The sequence below is a fragment of the Mesoplodon bidens genome, assembly GCF_964165515.1.
Source record: "Mesoplodon bidens genome assembly, chromosome: 5".
Lineage (NCBI taxonomy): Eukaryota > Metazoa > Chordata > Mammalia > Artiodactyla > Ziphiidae > Mesoplodon > Mesoplodon bidens.
Window position 1 is genome coordinate 644,136 of NC_138161.1, and position 19,223 is coordinate 663,358.

General features: G+C 45.0%; 1 protein-coding gene and 1 pseudogene across 4 annotated transcripts in view; one reads left to right on the forward strand and one right to left on the reverse strand.

Moving 5' to 3' along the window:
- The first annotated feature begins 1,836 nt into the window (after nucleotides 1–1,836).
- Nucleotides 1,837–3,210, forward strand: LOC308617532 (vomeronasal type-1 receptor 1-like; annotated as a pseudogene). The gene is made up of 3 exons: nucleotides 1,837–2,113; nucleotides 2,248–2,395; nucleotides 3,206–3,210. The product of its transcript is annotated as a vomeronasal type-1 receptor 1-like (transcript).
- A 1,837-nt stretch (nucleotides 3,211–5,047) lies between these two features.
- PRMT2 (protein arginine methyltransferase 2) overlaps nucleotides 5,048–19,223 on the reverse strand; it is a 40,214-nt gene continuing 26,038 nt past the window's right edge. Inside the window, exons 7-11 of one of the 3 annotated variants that reach the window (XM_081234875.1) lie at nucleotides 9,999–10,174; nucleotides 8,622–8,751; nucleotides 7,703–7,839; nucleotides 6,172–6,343; nucleotides 5,459–5,629 (exon numbers count right to left, since the gene is read on the reverse strand). In XM_081234875.1, the coding sequence (XP_081091001.1) occupies nucleotides 5,597–5,629; nucleotides 6,172–6,343; nucleotides 7,703–7,839; nucleotides 8,622–8,751; nucleotides 9,999–10,174 (648 nt within the window). In that variant the 3' untranslated portion in view covers nucleotides 5,459–5,596. Of the gene's footprint in view, nucleotides 5,630–6,171; nucleotides 6,344–7,702; nucleotides 7,840–8,621; nucleotides 8,752–9,998; nucleotides 10,175–19,223 lie in introns of those variants that run through there. The other 2 variants (XM_081234874.1, XM_081234876.1) reach the window with 2 other exon arrangements.

Genomic DNA, 19,223 nt, shown 5'->3' on the forward strand with positions numbered 1-19,223 from the left:
CTCTTGGGACCACATCTCCTTTAATCTGAGTGGAATGGATCCCTCAGAGTTTTAGGTGCACATGATACCTCTACTGTCTATGTGTTGACCTGGTTACTGTCCAATAATAGAATTTTCTGCAACTCAATCAATTTTACTGATCAAGAAAAGAATACTAGGAGAGGAAGAACATACGCAGGAGAGATTGGCAAGACCTTTGTGGCCGCTGTCTGTTATTCTGGAATTCAAGAAAGTGGTCTGGGTTATAGATCAACTACAAGTAGTGTTTGGGTCATAGATTAATAGGAGGGTGGAGGGAAGAATGCATCACAGTAAAGTAAAAGTGAGGTTGGAGCCCTACATAATTAAATGTTAGGGTAGAAATGGAACTATATACATACAATGCTAGCAAAAGTCTTTGGAAATTTTAAAAAATAGCTAGGAAAATGTCATGCAATTGAAGCCGTGATAACAGAGTTTTTCATTAAAAACAGCAATCAAATATCACAAAGATATTGCAGAACAGGCATTGAACATTGATTGAACATTGAACATTGAATATTGATTAGGACAATGTATTTATCTCCCAGCTCACCAGTGAAGGTTTGAAATTAGATGAGTCTGGGTTCAAGTAATAATACCAGCAACCACACACACAGTTTATGTAGACACAGGTGTTTGTTTCTTGAAATTCAGTTGCATTACCTGCAAAATAAAGATAACAATGCAAAGTTTATATAACCAAGTGAGGAAAATGAGCTCTGGGATATCGAATGTCTTACATACTAGATCTTGCATTAATATAAGATTATATTCCTAGATGGTAAAAATTATAGTGAAGAAAATGGGAAAAGGTGTTAAAGGAAGTATTATAGCTAAAGAAGTAGGCTTGGTCCTTGTATGTTAGAAAGGCTCTTTAAGTAGCTTTGCTCTGAAAAACATTCGATTGGAATAGAAACACTTGGGTGATGCTGCACAACCAAATGAAAGATAAGTGCCAATAAGAGAGAACTCACTATTTTATTGAATGAGAAGAATATTGTTGATGAGAAAGATTTTAGATACACAAATTCAAAACAATCTACATAAATAAGCTCATCAAGTAACTTTATCACAATAGCAACCATCAATTCTACCCTTAATATTCCATGAAACTAAGAAATCAGATACTGAAATAAATTAAAAAAACAAAAAAAAATTGTCCTAAAAAATCAATAGGTAATGGCTCTCAGGGATATTTTAACCAGACTACTTAAAAATACAAGAGTATAGTTGAAATTAACTCTAATGTTTAGGAGAAAAATTGTCAACTGCCAATTGCAAATTTGACCTTTGGGAAAGGCCTAGAATTTCCCAAGAGAAAGCCTAAATGAATAGGGATAAAACAGGAAGCTCACCTCCTCTGAGCCCTGGATTCTTTACCGTAGAGATCTTATCAATTCCTTGCTTTCAGACTCCTGAAACACGACTCATGTTTGGAATTCTGAGTAGCTGAGAAATCTCTTCCTATGAGACAGAATTATTACACTGACATTTTTCTTCCCATTGGGGCTCAACTACTGCCAATTTTTATTCATATAACAGAGGTGTGGTCCTCTTTAGACTGTTGTACAAAATTTCTAAGAATTAGATATTCAACTGATACCATTTTTGGAAATTTTCTTCATCTCTCAAGTTGGCATTGGGAATCTGGGAAACCTGTTCGTATTAATATTATACACGTGCATTTAAAAAATTCATCCACACCAGAAGAAGCCCACAGATATGATTCTCATGCACCTAACCCTAGCTAATATCATGACCATTATGTTCAGGGGCATTCAAGACGCAATGTCATCTTTTGGAATTTGGCCTATAATGGGTGATATTGGCTGTAAATCATTGTTGTACATTTCTAGGGTGACTCAAGGCATTTCTCTCTGCACAATTTCTATCTTGAACACTTTTTCAGGCCATCAAAATTAGCCCCGGAAACTCTAAGTGGGCATGGCTCAAACTCCAAACCTCCACATGGGTTTTGCCTTCATTCATCTTTTTCTGGGTCATCAACATGCTCATCTACATCTGGATCATCACAAACAATGAGGCCGTCACCAACGCCTCAGCTGCTCAACCTGGCTATTCTCTGGCTACTGTAAAACAAAGCGAGGGGATTACAGGGAGTCAGCAGTATTTCAGAGTGCCATGCTCATCCGGGTTTTCCTCTACATCAACCTCACGGTCTGGACCAGTGGCTGCATGGTGATGCTCCTCTACAATCACCACAAGACAATTCAGAATCTTTATGGCAACCATCTTTCTCCCAGGCCATCTCCTGAAACCAAAGCCACCAACACCATTCTGCTCGTAAGCTGCTTTGTCTTCTTTTGTTGGACCAACGGCTGCCTTACCACTTACTTGTCCTTAAAATCTGAAAGTAACATGTCGCTAGAGAGCATCACTGGATTTCTGTCCTCTTGCGACCCAGCCATGCGTCCTTTGGAGATGCTGAAAAATGCCAGTAGAATTTCCTGCCTCAACTCCTCCCCTGCCAAGATGAGAATGCTCTCTAATAAAAGGGAATTAATAGTGATGGCATGGTCACCACCCAGCCTTCCTCTCAATAGAAGGATACATTGCCATAAAAGTGTTTTGAAAGAAAAGACACAGTATTGAAAAGTTTTTTTTTTTTTATTCTGCCTCTGGGCTCTACTCAAAAGGTAATAGAAAAATATAGTTAAAGTTTAATTAACCCTGTGAAAACTACGTCTGCTGCAGGATTCCTCTGAATTTTATCAGATTAAGAAATCTCTCTTCTATTCCTACTTTGCTAATAATTTTTCATTATGAATGTGTTTTGAATTTTATCATTTTTACATTTTTAAAAATTATATGATTTTTACCCCTTTCCTACTCATGTGGGCAATTTACTTCCCCACTGCATTTGAGTAGTTTATATTTAAATGTTTATTCAGTCTTTTAGTCCTGGAATTCAAATATACCTGTTGATGATATTTTATTTTTACATATCACTGATTTTAACTTGCTGGTATTCACCTATAATTATTTTTTCCACAATGTCATTGTATACTTTTGGTACATTTATATTGGTTCAATAAAACAAGTGGAGAATGTTCTCTCATTTTTTATTCTCTGAAAAAATATGAGAGAATATCCAAGGGTGCCTCCTACTCACGGCCCCAAGAGGAGTCCTGCCCTGCTCGCTCAGGTCTGGATGTCCCCCTAGGGTGACGGCCCGTCTTGACCATCTGCTTGGCTCTCCCGGATGCTGGAGGATGACCCACACTCCCCCCATGGCCGACACCAGGGAAGGGCCCAGGAGCTCAAGATCCAACACGGTGAAAGACAGGATGGGTGAGTGAGCTGGACAGCAGGTCGGTAGAAAGTCGCCAGGATGACTGTGAGTCACGTGGGGCACGGTGAGTAGTTTCCAACAAATGTGTAAAGGAACCTAATACACAGAAGAGAGAAAGTAGGGCAGAAACAACATGTACAGCGAGAATGACCCAGAATTTTCTAAGGCTGATGAACAATATCAACCCACAGATTCAAGAAGCTCCGTGACAATGTAATAAAACTGCTGGAATCAAAGACAAAGAACAAATATTAAAGCAGGAGGAGCAAAAAAAGGCACCGAGCATTGGATTCGACAGCACAGAGCTGTTCAACTGCGAACACGATTATCCTTCGAGGAAAGGGAAGACTGACCCCCAGCGGCTGCCACTGCCCCCACAGGCCCAGGAGGTGAGGCTGCTTCCTCCTCATAGGGCAGGGGCGGGGGGTTGCCTCTTCAGTTTCAGGGCACCAGGATGACCCAGCCCAGGGCCTCAGGAGTGGGGCCCTCACAGAGAGCTGCTTGGGTGGCCCAAGTGGAAGGGTCACTGCCGCCCAGTGGGCTTGGAGGGAAGAGTATCAAACCAAAGAGGATTATTGTCCAGACCCAAATACTGATGGAACTTGCCTTGCTAGGTTTTGGACATGCCTGGGACCCACCACCCTTTTATTCCTTCCAAGTTCCCCTTTCAGAGTGGGATTGTCTGTCCTGTGCCTGACCTGTCACTATGTTTCAGAAGCACAAACTCATGTGGTTCCATGGGTCACCTCTGGATGAATCCTACCTCGAGTCTCACATACATCTGGTTTCGATGAGATTTAGATGAGACTTTGGACTTCGGAGCTGGTGCTGGATTGAGTCAAGACTTTAGGGCTGTTGGGATGGAAATGAATGTATTTGCAGGTGAGGACATGAATTTGGGGGACCCGGGGGCAGAATGCTATGGTCTGTGTCCCTCCAAAATTCATATGCTGAGGGCTTTGTTTGAGCTGCTGTAACAGACTATCATAGGCTGGGTGTCTTATAAACAACAGAAACATCTATCTCAGAGTTCTGGAGGCTGAGAAGTCCAAGGTCAAACACCAGCAGATTCAGTGTCTGCTGAGGCCCCCTTCCTGGTTCAGTCTTCCTGCTGTGTCCTCACACGGAGGAAGGGGACCAGGGAGCTCTCTGGGGCCTCTTAGCTAAGGACACTAATCCCATCCTTGGGGCTCCACCCTCATGACCTCATCACCTCCCAGAGGCCCCGTCTCCTAACACCACATTAGGGACTCGTTTTCAACACATGAATTTTGAGAGGTCACGAACATTCAGTCTACAGAAAATTCACAGTGTACAAGCCCACTCACACAATGTTTGAAACCAGGCTAAAGTCTTCTCTGGTCATAGAAGCCAGGTATCAGCCTTGGGGGTGGTTCTGAGTGCAGGGGCACTTGGGGCCTCCAGCGTGTTGAAGGGTCTGGGCCTGAGCACTGGTTACACGTGTGCCCACTTTGTGAAACTTCATCCATCTGTATACTCATGACTTATGCAGTTTGGTGTATATGATTTCTATTTCAATAAAAAGTTAACTAAAAATCAAAACCACACACACCAAAAAATGCAGACATGTACCCACTGGCATGGAAGTTTCTTCATAATATTAGATGAGAAAGATTACAGAGCAATGCACACAGTATGATCCATGCTTTTGCAAAATAATGTATGTGCATAGAAACAGGATATACACCAACATTCATTTATTAAAAAATATTTATTGAGCGTATACTATGTGCCGACACATAATTTATCTGGAAGACGTCTCTACAAGTGGACTACCCCATGCAGAGCCCCATCGCATGCATCGCACCTCAGGCTCCCACGAGGCTCTGTGTGACCCCACATCCCGCGAGCTGAGTGGGTGAGCCGAGGGCGGGAAGGACACGCACACACGACGCACGAACAGCCACCTTCACAGGAGCACAGGGTTGACGAGAGTGTCCTACGAGCTTAGAACTAGACCTGGCTGAGGGACACTGGGCCATCAACTACCCACAGGTGGACACCTGGAAACAGCCCAGTTCTAAGGACAGGCAGGGCAGTGACAATGGCGAGCGTGGACCCCAAGGAGCACGGGCGCGTCTGGGGAGGGCCTGCAGCCCCGCTCCCTCGGGTGAGGGTGTTACCACCCCATCCTGGTACAAGTCCGCGGCTCCCACAGGACACGCGTTCCCATCCAGGGCCGACTCCACTGAGTTGCGTCTGTCCCTCCACGACGCTGCATCCTGCACAGAGCTGCACCTGTCATCTCCAGATGGGAAAGACTTTCTCTCCAACCTGAGAAAGACAAAGAAAACAAACCAATCAGATGATAAATCATTTCAGTTTGATTAACACACAGTATTTCCTAATAATAATTTAATAGTGGACAAGAGTCTGGTATTCAGGTGCAGACTTTCAACAACAATTTAAACTTTTCTAATGTAAAATCAGCATAAAGCAAAGCACAAAACAAGTACTACAAAATAAAGGGGAACCATTTGATTATTTTCTTCCCTCTCCTGCATTAACCATGAGTCTGAAGAGGAGGATTTTCCTTGGGCTCTGTGAGCCGTGAGCCCTAAGGCCCCGCCTGGCCACATGCTCACTTCAGCCCTCAAACTGCTGCCACGGCCAGAACCCCACTCCACCGCACGTCCACATTGCCCATGGCAAGGCATGCGGGGTGAGCGAGGCTGCACCATGGCCCGGCCCTCGGCCCGAGCTCTGGCCACAGGGTCCGCCGGGTGGGAATAGGCATCTGCCACCGCGACCGCCACAGACCCACCAGCTGCCTGGACTGGCACCAAAGCCCGTGACTCCACAGCTAAATATCTTACTTTCTGCGACCCGGGGTCTTGCCTAGAAGTGACGGACCAGCTCAGAGTGACAGACATGTGCCGTCTCCACACGGGGTTTCTCTGCAACACCACCGAGCCTGTGACCACGTCTCCCGCGAGGACGGACACGGGCTCGTCCATCATGAACAGCACCTGCTTCCAGTGGGTGGTGCTGCAAGACAGGGGCATGGTGTCACCCCTCGGGGAGCCTGTCGGGACTGCCATGCCCCCACCCTGTGATCAGATGGCTTCATGGGACCCGCGTGGACCCACAACCCGGGGGGCCTCCCGGACGCTGCACAGACTCCCTGGTGCCAAGGAGGCCGGGCCGCAGGGGCACGTGGCCAGACACAGGTCCCCAGGGGCCGCCTGTCCCCAGCCCCTCGTGGGGTCAACCCAGCCTCCACGAGCTGGCACAGCAGTGCCCACCCAAAGCCACCTTCTCTGAACTGCTGACGCCCACGGTTCTAGTTTCTGCAGTTAAAGCGAGATACATGCTGCTGAAATCGTGTCCAAAAAAAGTCACAATTCCTGTGAAGGTTCAGTTGAGTGTGAGCAAACAAGTGCAGCATTTGGGGGAGCAGTGACGCCCCGGATTCTGTAAGTCCTGTGACTCTCACGCACAAGCGCCTGAAAGGACCCAGGTCACACCCCGCAGTGAGGTTCTGCTGCGTCTCCCCCTCGTGTCACATCCTCCCTGACGCTGGGCCGCCCCCTCAGCCTCCGTGGGGGGGTGTCTCCCTCCCTGGCCCACGCCCTGCCCCCCATCCCGTCCCCATGCCACCTGTGTGTGGATGACCCCATGCAGACGCTCAGGTGGGAAACGCCGGGCACACACGGTTCGCAGAGGCCCCTGAGGCCCCTCTCCTCTGGGCCCTGGAAGGAGGCTCTGGCCAGGCAGCTCACTCTCCTGCTCGACTTCCACAAAGGACGCTGAGGACCCCTGGGCCCCAAGACCGTGGGGCGTCTGACTCGGGCGTCTGCGCCCCTCCCTGGGCCTTGCTCACTTCTGCCGACCACACGGTGCAGAGGAGCACTGGGGCTGCCGCTGAAAGGGGCCGCGAAGCCCCCGAATGAAGGTGGCGCCCCCCCAGGGGCCACTGTGCCCGGCAGCACGACGGACAAGGCGCGCTTCCCCACGCGCAGGAGCAAGCGCGCAGCCCCGAAACCTTACTGCTCAGAAGATGCATCTCGGGAAACATCTGCCTTCCCCAGAAGTCGGAGTAAAAGCCCCTGGAACCCTGTGGGCTGTTTCTGAGTCAGATGGTGAAGAGGTGCAGTAGCGTTTGGAAACACACAGAGAAGGTGGAGCCTGACCATCCAGGGTGTCGGGGACCCAGCCCCGAGGAAGCCCGATGCCGGGGGGTCCACCTGGACTCACCGCCAGCCCTCCCGCCCACATGCCCTGGGCCAGGCAGGGCTCAACCGCGTCTGGGGAGATTTGGGCCCACTCCCCATATTACTAGATCTTGAAACTCGTGGCTCTGCCAGGCTTTCTGTGCCGCCCCAGCAGAAGGAGGGGCACACTCACGGGTGCAGCGGGCCCGTGCTCAGCACCAGCTGTGGCTCGTCCTCCTCCAGGTTCTGGAACTGGACACTGAACCAGGCTGTGAATCCGTGTAGGGTGCCTGCCTTCTTGATGTCAAAGTGCAGCTCACCTTTCATCATCTGTGTTCAAGCAAATGAGTCAGAAAAGGGTGCTGGGGACCGGGGGGCAGCTCCCGCCTCCGTGGGGCTCCGTCCCAGATCCCACAGCACGGCCCCAGGCAGCCACACCGTCGGTTTCGGTAGTTATGCCACAAATCTGTAACTTGCTAGTTTAGCTGAACACATCAAAAACCATATTTCCTCCTAGGGAAAGTAAATGTTAAAACCTGCATCCTGAACTCAAAGGCTGCAGATAATCAGAAAAGGTTTTGAGCAATTTGGGTCTCATTTGCCTAATTTTCTGTCCCCAAATTCAAGTGGAATACTTCCTCTTCTCAATATTTTGTACAAATATAAAGCTCCAGACTGAGTCTCTACAATTCCCAAACTAACTAAAGCCTCAAAAGTTCAGTTTGCACGTGGTTTTGCCCATCTAAGTTCCAGAACGGGGTTCCTCCACCTCAGAGCAACCCTTATAATGGGGTCGTCCGGAACCCACACACGCCACCTCGTGGCCACAGAGGGTAAGTAAAAGAATTTTATCATCAATGGGAGCTAAAAAAACTTAGAAAAAAATTTAATTCAAATTCCATGATGAAACATATAATTTATTTGAATCTGAAGATGCTGAGAATATTACACATAAATCTAAAAGTAACTGAAGACGTTAAAGAGGTTAACTATAAAGAAAATAACCTAAAAAAACAAAATCACAAGAGGAAAAAAAAAAGACTGTGGGAAAATCAATAGCAACAAGTTTAACTTGTTTATTTGAATAGGAAGGAAGGGTCGCCTCTTCTCACCTCGAGGTCGGCGACCTGCACGGTTCTCATGTCCAGCTGTAATATGGTGCATGGCTCAGAGAGACAGTCTTCTGGTTTCAAAATGTGGTTATACTTGGGCTTCGAAAAAAACTCCTTAATTGCTAAAGATCTGGGGAAAAGTCAAAGTAATTTTGCTCAATATCATTTACCCACATCTCAGGGTATCACGCCTCCTCTGCGTTAGCAGGAATTCTAACTCACCGGGCGAGAGGCAGGGCGGAGGCGGCCAGCCCTCCGGGGCCCCTCAGTGTCCTACTTGCGGGGTCTCAGCACACACCCACAGAACACGGAATCCACGGGAAATTAAATGTTAACGAATGGTGTGAGAGGAGAACAGACATCTCCTCCAAGGGGCCAACCAGTGTCCTGGATAACGTGCGGCCTCAGCACGTTATCCCCCCACCCTCCAGTTCACTGTGCGCCTCTTCCGGACACCACAGACCCTGTTCAGAGCTTCCTCCGTCTTTCCTTGTCGCTTTCATTACTGGGCGTTAATTCAGGCAGCACGAGAAACTACACACCCCACACCCCCTGCTCTTTTCAAACTTTCCCAGCCCTTCCCACACATTAGTCCTACATGAACCACGGAACGACTCTGTTGGAGACCCTTCCTCTCCATCCCCTTTGGGATTTGGGTTGAGAGTACATTGACTAGGGAAGATTCCATACCTTTATGTTGATACTTTTTCTTGAGTTTTTTAACAAAAAACAAAAAGGCCCAGAGGCCCCTATCTTGCTGCCAACTCCCCAGCTGGACACCTAGCAGGTGTCCAGGCTCATTGAACAGAAGCTTCTTTCTGCCTCTGACAAAGGGGCCCTTCCCTAATTCCAGGGCTGCTGCTGGGTCTCTCCTGCCCACGTCCCACCGCACCTCAGAGGGGACGCAGCCGACACGTGTGACTATCCTTCTCAGAGGAGGCGATGTGACAACCATGAAGGCCTTGAGAGGAGACTGTTTTATGTTAAAACCTGAAGCTCTACCACAAGCCTGACGTATGTTACACACCAGGAAATGAACTTTTGTGGAGCACTGCTTTCTTTGCCAAATGCCAGCGATGCCTTCACTAACACATTTTCTGACTCTTGTTAAAAAGTTAGGGCTCTTAGTGGGAACATTCATTTGTTTTAACGGCCCACGCATTTATAAACATGACCTTATTTTTCCCATTATATTTGGGGTCTTATAAATGGGACACTTCAGTTTCCCATCCCATCTGTTGTTGGTTTAAAGACCTGTAAGGCAACGTGCAAACTTCTTAGTCACGTGAGCAAACTGAGCTCAGCGCGGTGGCAGCTCTCAGACCTGCAGCCCGCCCCCCATGCTTCCGCAGCCCGGGAGCGCCCGGTGACACTCACTTGAGGGCACTGAGGTCGAACTCGTAGGCGTTGTCCCAGAAGAGCACCTTGCTGCGGTAGTCCCTGTCGGCGCTGCAGGGCACCAGGTGCAGCGCGGCCGTGGTCGGCCAGATGACCCCGTCCTCCTTCAGCCACGCGTCCCGGGCATAGAGGATGGACTCGATCATGAACTCAAACTGCAGGGAGGGAGAGACACACAGGAGGCACCATGTCTGTGCAGCCCCCTCGCTGCTCAGACTCTGGGGTCTTCACGTCTGTCACCTCCAGAGGCACAGAACTGGCTGAGCTGCCCGGCCCAGGGGAGGGCTTCTCTTGCGCCCACACAGCAGTGGTCACCAAGTCCAGTCACAGCCTGGGTTTAAGCCCCATCAGCCGCATGGAGCTCGGAACTGGGCATGGCTAACGGTCAGGGAAATCAGCCTCTCGCCCACCCCACTCTCTCAGCAGTCATCTGTCCCCATGTTCCTAAAGCCCTCAAGTGTTTCAGGGTCTTAACTCTCCAACGGTATCAACCTGGTCTGGGGTATCCTCAGGATTCTCACCACCCTTTAAGTTGGCTGAAGTCACTTCTTAAAAACGTGTAACATCGGGGGCGGAGTCAAGATGGCGTACTAGGAGGAGGCGGAATTTGCGTCTCCGCACAACTAGGGCACCTACCAGGCACCAGTGGGGGACCACAGACACCTAAGGGGACAGGAGGAACCCCCAACAACTGGGTAGGACTTGGGGTGTGGGGGCAGTGAGGAGGGAGGAGAAGTGGAGGCAGGAGGGGACTGGTGCCCCTGAGGGGCGGCTGTGGGAGGGGAAGGGATCCCACACCTGAAGGGGGAAATTGGGGGACCACTGGGAGGGCAGAGGGTCCAAAGGGAGCGTGGCCAGGTTTCCTCTGCCTACTTGGGCCCCCAGGAGCCTGTTGGGCTCCTGGGCCTGATCCTCTGCCCACCCAGGCCCCCTCCTGCCATGCAGAGCCCAAGCCCCACCCCTACACTCGGAGACCCCCTCTGAGACCTGCTCCAATGCGCTGGGCCTAAACCCCGCCCACACACCCCCACTCAGGGCCCTACCTCCAGACTCCGAGCTCCACACTCCAGAGGCCCTCCTTTCCACGTGCTGCCTCTCCCCTTCCGCCCTAAGCAGAGGCCCCGCCCCACGCTCAAACGTCACCCCCCCACCCACCTAGGTCCCGCCCCACCCTAAACCCTGCCCCTGCCTGTTCCGCTTTCACCTGAACTCCGCCCTCATAGCCAAGGCTATTTTTTTTCTTTTTCTTTTTTCCTCTTTTAGATTGGGGTTCTGTTTTACCTTGTTGATTCACTGTCATTGATTCTTTTAGATTTTTGTTTTTCCTAATAAACCTTTTATTTTTCTAATTTTATTTTATTCTTTATACTTCGTTAGTGATCTCTCCTCCTGGCTTGTTGCTCCCCCCGCTTTTTTTTTTCTTTTTTCTGCTGTGGTTTTATTTTACCTTGTTGCAGTTGTTTCAATTATAGTTTTATTTTTCCTAATATATTTTTTATCTTTCTAACTTTATTTTGTTCTTCATTCTTTGATATTGTACTGCTCCTTTTTTTCTTTATTTCTTCCTTTATTTTTTTTTAACTGTGCCATGAAGCTTGCAGTATCTTGGTTCCCAGGCTGGAGGTCAGGCCCAAGCTCCCATGGTGGGAGCTCCGAGTCCAAACTGCTGGACTAACAGAGAACCTCAGACCCCAGGGAATATCAGTTGGAGTGAGGCCTCCCGGAGGTCTTCATCTCAGCACCAAGACCCAGCTCTATCCAACCACCTGCCAACTCCACTGCTGGACATCTCAGGCCAAACAACCAGTAACACAGGAATACAGCACCACCCATCAAAAAAATATATATATAATGACAAAAAAACATGTTACAGACAAAGGAGCAAGGTAAAAACCTGCAAGACCAAATAAATGAATACGAAATACACAACCTACCGGAAAAAGAATTCAGAGTAATGATAGTAAAGATGATCCAAAATCTCAGAAACAGAATGGAGAAAATACAAGAAACATTTAACAAGGATCTAGAAGAACTAAAGAGCAAACAAACAGTGATGAACAGCACAATTACTGAAATTAAAAATACCCTAGAAGGAATTAATAACAGAAAAATGAGGCAGAAGAACGGATAAGTGACCTGGAAGATAAAAGGGTGAAAATAACCTCCAGGGAGCAGAATAAAGAAAAAAAGAATGAAAAGAATTGAGGACAGTCTCAGAGACCTCTGGCACAACATTAAACGCACCAACATTCGAATTATAGGGGTTCCAGAAGAAAAAGAGAAAAAGAGTCTGAGAAAATATTTGAAGAGATTATAGTCAAAAACTTCCCTAACATGGGAAAGGAAATAGTCAATCAAGTCCAGGAAGCACAGAGAATACCATACAGGATAAACCCAAAGAGAAACATGCCGAGACACATACTAATCAAACTATCAAAAATTAAATACGAAGAAAAAAATATTAAAAGCAGCAAGGGAACAGCAACAAAGAACATACAAGGGAATCCCCATAAGGTTAACATGATTTTTCAGCAGAAACCCTGCAAGCCAGAAGGGAGTGGCAGGACATACTTAAAGTGATGAAAGGGAAAAGCCTACAACCAAGATTACTCTACCCAGCAAGGATCTCATTCAGATTCGATGGAGAAATTAAAACCTTTACAGATAAGCAAAAGTTAAGCGAATTCAGCACGACCAAACCAGCTTTACAACAAATGCTAAAAGAACTTCTCCAGACAGGAGACATAAGAGAAGGAAAAAAACCTACAAAAACAAACCCAAAACAATTAAGAAAATGGTAATAGGAACATACATATCGATAATTACCTTACACGTGAATGGATTAAATGCTCCAATCAAAAGACATAGACTGGCTGAATGGATACAAAAATAAGACCCGTACATATGCTGTCTATAAGAGACCCACTTCAGACCTAGAGACACATACAGACTGAAAGTGAGGTGATGGAAAAAGATATTCCATGCAAATGGAAATCAAAAGAAAGCTGGAGTAGCAATTCTCATATCAGACAAAACAGACTTTAAAATAAAGACTATTAAAAGAGACAAAGAAGGACATTACATAATGATCAAGGGATCAATCCAAGAAGAAGATATAACAATTGTAAATATATATGCACCCAACACAGGAGCACCTCAGTACATAAGGCAAATGCTAACAGCCATAAAAGGGGAAGTCAACAGTAACACAATAATAGTAGGGGACTTTAAAACCCCACTTTCACCGATAGACAGACCATCCAAAATGAAAATAAATAAGGAAACACAAGCTTTAAACGACACATTAAACAAGATGGACTTAATTGATATTTGTATGATATTTCATCTAAAAAAAAAAACAAAATACTTTCTTCTCAAGTGCTCATAGAACATTCTCCAGGATAGATCATATCCTGGGTCACATATCAAGCCTTGGTAAATTTAATAAAATTGAAATCGTGTCAGGTATCTTTTCCAACCACAATGCTGTGAGACTAGATATCAATTACAGGAAAAAAATCTGTAAAAAATACGAACACATGGAGGCTAAACAATACACTACTAAATAACCAAGAGATCACTGAAAAGATCAAAGAGGAAATCAAAAAATACCTAGAGACAAATGACAATGAAAACACAATGACCCAAAACCTATGGGATGCAGCAAAAGCAGTTCTAAGAGGGAAGTTTATAGCATTACAATCCTACCTCAAGAAACAAGAAAAATCTCAAACAACCTAACCTTACACCTAAGGCAATTAGATAAAGAAGAAGAAAAAAACCCCAAAGTTAGCAGAAGGAAAGAAATCATAAAGATCAGATCAAAAATAAATGAAAAAGAAATGAAGGAAATGATAGCAAAGACCAATAAAACTAAAAGCTGGTTCTTTGAAAAGATAAACAGAATTGATAAACCATTAGCCAGACTCACCAAGAAAAAAAGGGAGAAGACTCAAATCAACAGAATTAGAAATGAAAAAGGAGAAGTAACAACTGACACTGCAGAAATACAAAGGATCATGAGAGATTACTACAAGAAACTCTATGCCAATAAAATGGACAACCTGGAAGAAATGGACAAATTCTTAGAAAAGCATAACCTTCCAAGACTGAACCAGGAAGAAATAGAAAATATAAACAGACGAAACACAAGCACTGAAATTGAAACTGTGATTTAAAATCTTCCAACAAACAAAAGCCCAGGACCAGATGGCTTCACAGGCGAATTCTATCAATCATTTAGAGAAGAGCTAACACCCATCCTTCTCAAACTCTTCCAAAATATAGCAGAGGGAGGAACACTCCCAAACTCATTCTACGAGGCCACCACCACCCTGATACCAAAACCAAAAAAGATGTCACAAAAAAAGAAAACTACAGCCAATATCTCTGATGAACACAGATGCAAAAATCCTCAACAAAATACTAGCAAACAGAATCCAACAGCACATTAAAAGGATCATACACCATGATCAAGTGGGGTTTATCCCAGGAATGCAAGGATTCCTCAATATATGCAAATCAATCAATGTGATAAACCACATTAGCAAATTGAAGGATAAAAACCATACGATCATCTCAATAGATGCAGAAAAAGCTTTTGACAAAATTCAACACCCATTTATGATAAAAACTCTCCAGAAAGTAGGCATACAGGGAAACTACCTTAACATAATAAAGGCCATATATGACAAACCCATAGCCAACATCATTCTCAATGGTGAAAAACTGAAACCATTTCCTCTAAGATCAGGAACAAGACAAGGTTGCCCACTCTCACCACTATTATTCAACATAGTTTTGGAAGTTTTAACCACAGCAATCAGAGAAGAAAAAGAAATAAAAGGAATCCAAATCGGAAAAGAAGAACTGTCACTGTTTGCAGATGACAAGACATGATACATAGAGAATCCTAAAGATGCTACCAGAAAACTACTAGAGCTAATTAATGAATTTGGTAGAGTAGCAGGGTACAAAATTAATGCACAGAAATCTCCTGCATTCCTATACACTAATGATGAAAAAATCTGAAAGAGAAATTAAAGAAACACTCCCATTTACTATTGCAACATAAAAAATAAAATACCTAGGAATAAACCTACCTAAGGAGACAAAAGACCTGTATGCAGAAAACTATAAGACACTGATGCAAGAAATTAAAGATGACACAAACAGATGGAGAGATATACCATGTTCTTGGATTGGAAGAATCAACATTGTGAAAATGACTATACCACCCAAAGCAATCTACAGATTCAATGCAATCCCTATCAAACTACCAATGGCAGTTTTCACAGAACTAGAACAGAAAATTGCACAATTTGTATGGAAACACAAAAGACCCCAAATAGCCAAAACAATCTTCAGAAAGAAAAACAGAGCTGGAGGAATCAGGCTCCCGGACTCAGACTAAACTACAAAGCTACAGTAATCAAGACAGTATGGTACTGGCATAAAAACAAATATAGATCAATGGAACAGGATATAGAAAGCCCAGAGATAAACCCACACACATATGGTCACCTTATCTTTGATACAGAAGGCAAGAGTATACAATAGAGAAAAGACAGCCTCTTCAAAAGTTGTGCTGGGTAAACTGGACAGCTACATGTAAAAGGATGAAATTAGAACACTTCCTAACACCATACCCAAAAATAAACTCAAAATGGATTAAAGACCTAAATGCAAGGCTAGACAGTATAAAACTGTTAGAGGAAAACATAAAGCAGAACACTCTGTGACATAAATCAGAGCAAGATCCTTTCTGACCCACCTCCTAGAGAAATGGAAATAAAAACAAAAATAAACAAATGGGACCTAATGAAACTTAAAAGCTTTTGCACAGCAAAGGAAACCATAAACACGATGAAAAGACAACCCTCAGAATGGGAGAAAATATTTGCAAATGAAGCAACTGACAAAGGATTAATCTCCAAAATATACAAGCAGCTCATGCAGCTCAATATAAAAACAAACAACCCAAACCAAAAAATGGGCAGAAGACCTAAATAGACATTTCTCCAAAGATATACAGATTGCCAACAAACACATGAAAAGATGCTCAACATCACTAATCATTAGAGAAGTGCAAATCAAAACTACAATGAGGGGCTTCCCTGGTGGCGCAGTGGTTGAGAGTCCGCCTGCCGATGCAGGGGACACGGGTTCGTGCCCCGGTCCGGGAAGATCCCACATGCCGCAGAGCGGCTGGGCCCGTGAGCCATGGCCACTGAGCCTCCGCGTCCGGAGCCTGTGCTCCGCAATGGGAGAGGCCACAACAGTGAGAGGCCTGCGTACCAAAAAAAAAAAAAAAAAAACTACAATGAGGTATCACCTCACACCAGTCAGAATGGCCATCATCAAAAAATCTACAAACAATAAATGCTGGAAAGGGTGTAGAGAAAAGGGAACCCTCTTGAACTGTTGGTGCGAATGTAAATTGATACAGCCACTATGGAGAACAATATGGAGGTTCCTTAAAAAACAAAAACTAGAACTACTATATGGCCCAACAATCCCACTACTGGGTATATACCCTGAGAAAACCGTAATTCAAAGACTCATGTACCACAGTGTTCATTGCAGCACTATTTACAATAGCCAGGACATGGAAGCAACCTAAGTGTCCATCGACAGATGACTGGAGAAAGAAGATGTGGCACATGTATACAATGGAATATTACTCAGCCAGAAAAAGAAACGAAACTGAGTTATTTGTAGTGAGGTGGATGTGCCTAGAGTCTGTCATACAGAATGAAATCAGTCAGAAAGAGAAAAACAAATACCGTATGCTAACACATATATATGGAATCTAAAAAAAAAAAAAAGGTTCTGATGAACCTAGGAGCAGGACAGGAATAAACACACGTAGAGTATGGACTTGAGGACACGGGGAGGGGGAAGGGTAAGCTGGGATGAAGTGAGAGAGTGGCATGGACATATATACACTACCACATGTAAAATAGATAATGGGAAGCAGCTGCATGGCACAGGGAGATCAGCTCAGTGCTTTGTGACCACCTAGAGGGCTGGGATAGGGAGGGTGGGAGGGAGACGCAAGAGGGAGGGGATGTGGGGATATACGTACACATATAGCTGATTCACTTTGTTACACAGCAGCATCCAACACACCATTCTAAAGCAATTATAGTCCAATAAAGATGTTTAAAAAAAAAGTAACTGTTCCTCGATTATATTTAACTATGTCAATTTCCTGGGCTAATTTTGAATAAAATGTTGATGTTCATTTAACAAGGGAAAAACAAACGTGGAACATCAAAGCAGGAGAGCCACAGAGGTCACGTGGCACCGAAGTCAAGAGCGGCCCAGCGCCCCTAGGTGCCCCTCTGGAGTGTTGAATTTTGAGAATTCTTTGTATATTCAGAATACACACTGGATATGTGATTTGCAAATATCTTCTCCTAACCTTAGCATGTCTTTATTATTATTTTTATTTTTATTTTTTGCAGTACACGGGCCTCTCACTATTGTGGCCTCTCCCATTGCGGAGCACAGGCTCCAGATGCGCAGGCTCAGCGGCCATGGCTCATGGGCCCAGCCGCTCCATGGCATGTGGGATCTTCCCAGACTGGGGCATGAACCCGCGTCCCCTGCACCGGCAGGTGAACTCTCAACCACTGCGCCACCAGGGAAGCCCTTAGCATGTCTTTTCATTCTCTTAACACTGTCTTTTACAGAACAGACATTTTTACTTTTGATGAAGTCCAATTTATCAACTTTTTCTTTAATAGATTATGCTTTTAGAGTCACACCTAAAAACCCTTTGACTAACCCATGAACACTTTCTCCTGTGATTTCTTCCGAGAGTTTTATAGTTTTATGTTCTAAGCAATTAGATCTGTAATCAATTTTGAGTTCATTGTTTAGTATGACGTATGAGCCTTAAAGTTGAAGTTCTTTTTTTTGTACATGGATGGCCAACTGTTCCAATATAATTAGGTGAAAAGACTATCTTTTCTTCATTAAATTAACTTTGCCCCTCTGTTAAGAATCAGTTGACTGTATTTGTAGGAATATACTGTCTATTCTGTTCCAGCGACTTACGTGTCTATTGTTTCACCAGTTTCACAGTCTTGACTACCAGAGCTTTATACTAAGTTTTAAAGTCAGGTACTATAATTCTTCCAATTTTGTTCTTTTTTTTTTTTTGCGGTACGCGGGCCTCTCACTGTTGTGGCCTCTCCCGTTGTGGAGCACAGGCTCCGGACGCGCAGGCTCAGCGGCCATGGTTCACGGGCCCAGCCGCTCCGCGGCATGTGGGATCCTCCCGGACTGGGGCATGAACCCGCGTTCTCTGCATCGGCAGGCGGACTCTCAACCACTGCGCCACCAGGGAAGCCCTTGTTCTTTTAAAAATTGTATCAGCTATTCTAGTTTGTTTACATTCCACATAAATTTTACAATGAACTTATCTACAAAAACTCCTGCTTAGATTTTAACTGGAATTGTATCAAATCTACAGATTAATCTGGGGAGAAGAGACATCCTTACAAGGTTGTCTTCCAGCCCATGAACAATGTGTATCTATCAGCATCACATAGTTTTCAGCATACAGATCTTATACGTTTCGTCAGATTTCATCATTTTGGAGCTATTGTAAACAGTATTGTACAATGCTAGTATTTATATAAAAATATGACTGGTTTTTGTATGCTGACTTTGTGATCTTGTTAAACTTGCCTACTAGTCTAGGAAAGTTTTTGGAGATTCCTTGGGATTTTCTACAAAGACAATCATGCTGAGAAAGGGATGGTTTATTTCTTTGTCTTCGTTCTGTGTGCCTTTCACTTCTTCTCTCCCTTTTGCACTGGTTAGGTTTCCCAGTACAATATGGAGTAGAAGTGGTGTAGTGGCCCTCCCTGCATCACTCCTGCTCTTAGGGGGAAGTTGCCATTCTGTCCTAACAAGTAAAAAGCTGAACAAACTGAAACATCAAGAACTCTTCTTAGATCCGTAAGAGAAATGAGGTCACAGAGCAAACTGCTGCCCCCAGATAGGAGAAATTGAGAGACTAATACAGACGGTCCCCTACTTATGATGGTTCAACTTTACAACGGTGCAATAGGAATTCAGTAAAGACTATGCATCGAATTTTGAATTTTGATCTTTTCCCAGCTAGCGATACACAGTGCAACACACGAGCCACACAAGCCACAGCCCTGTCAGCCATGAGATCGCTAGGGT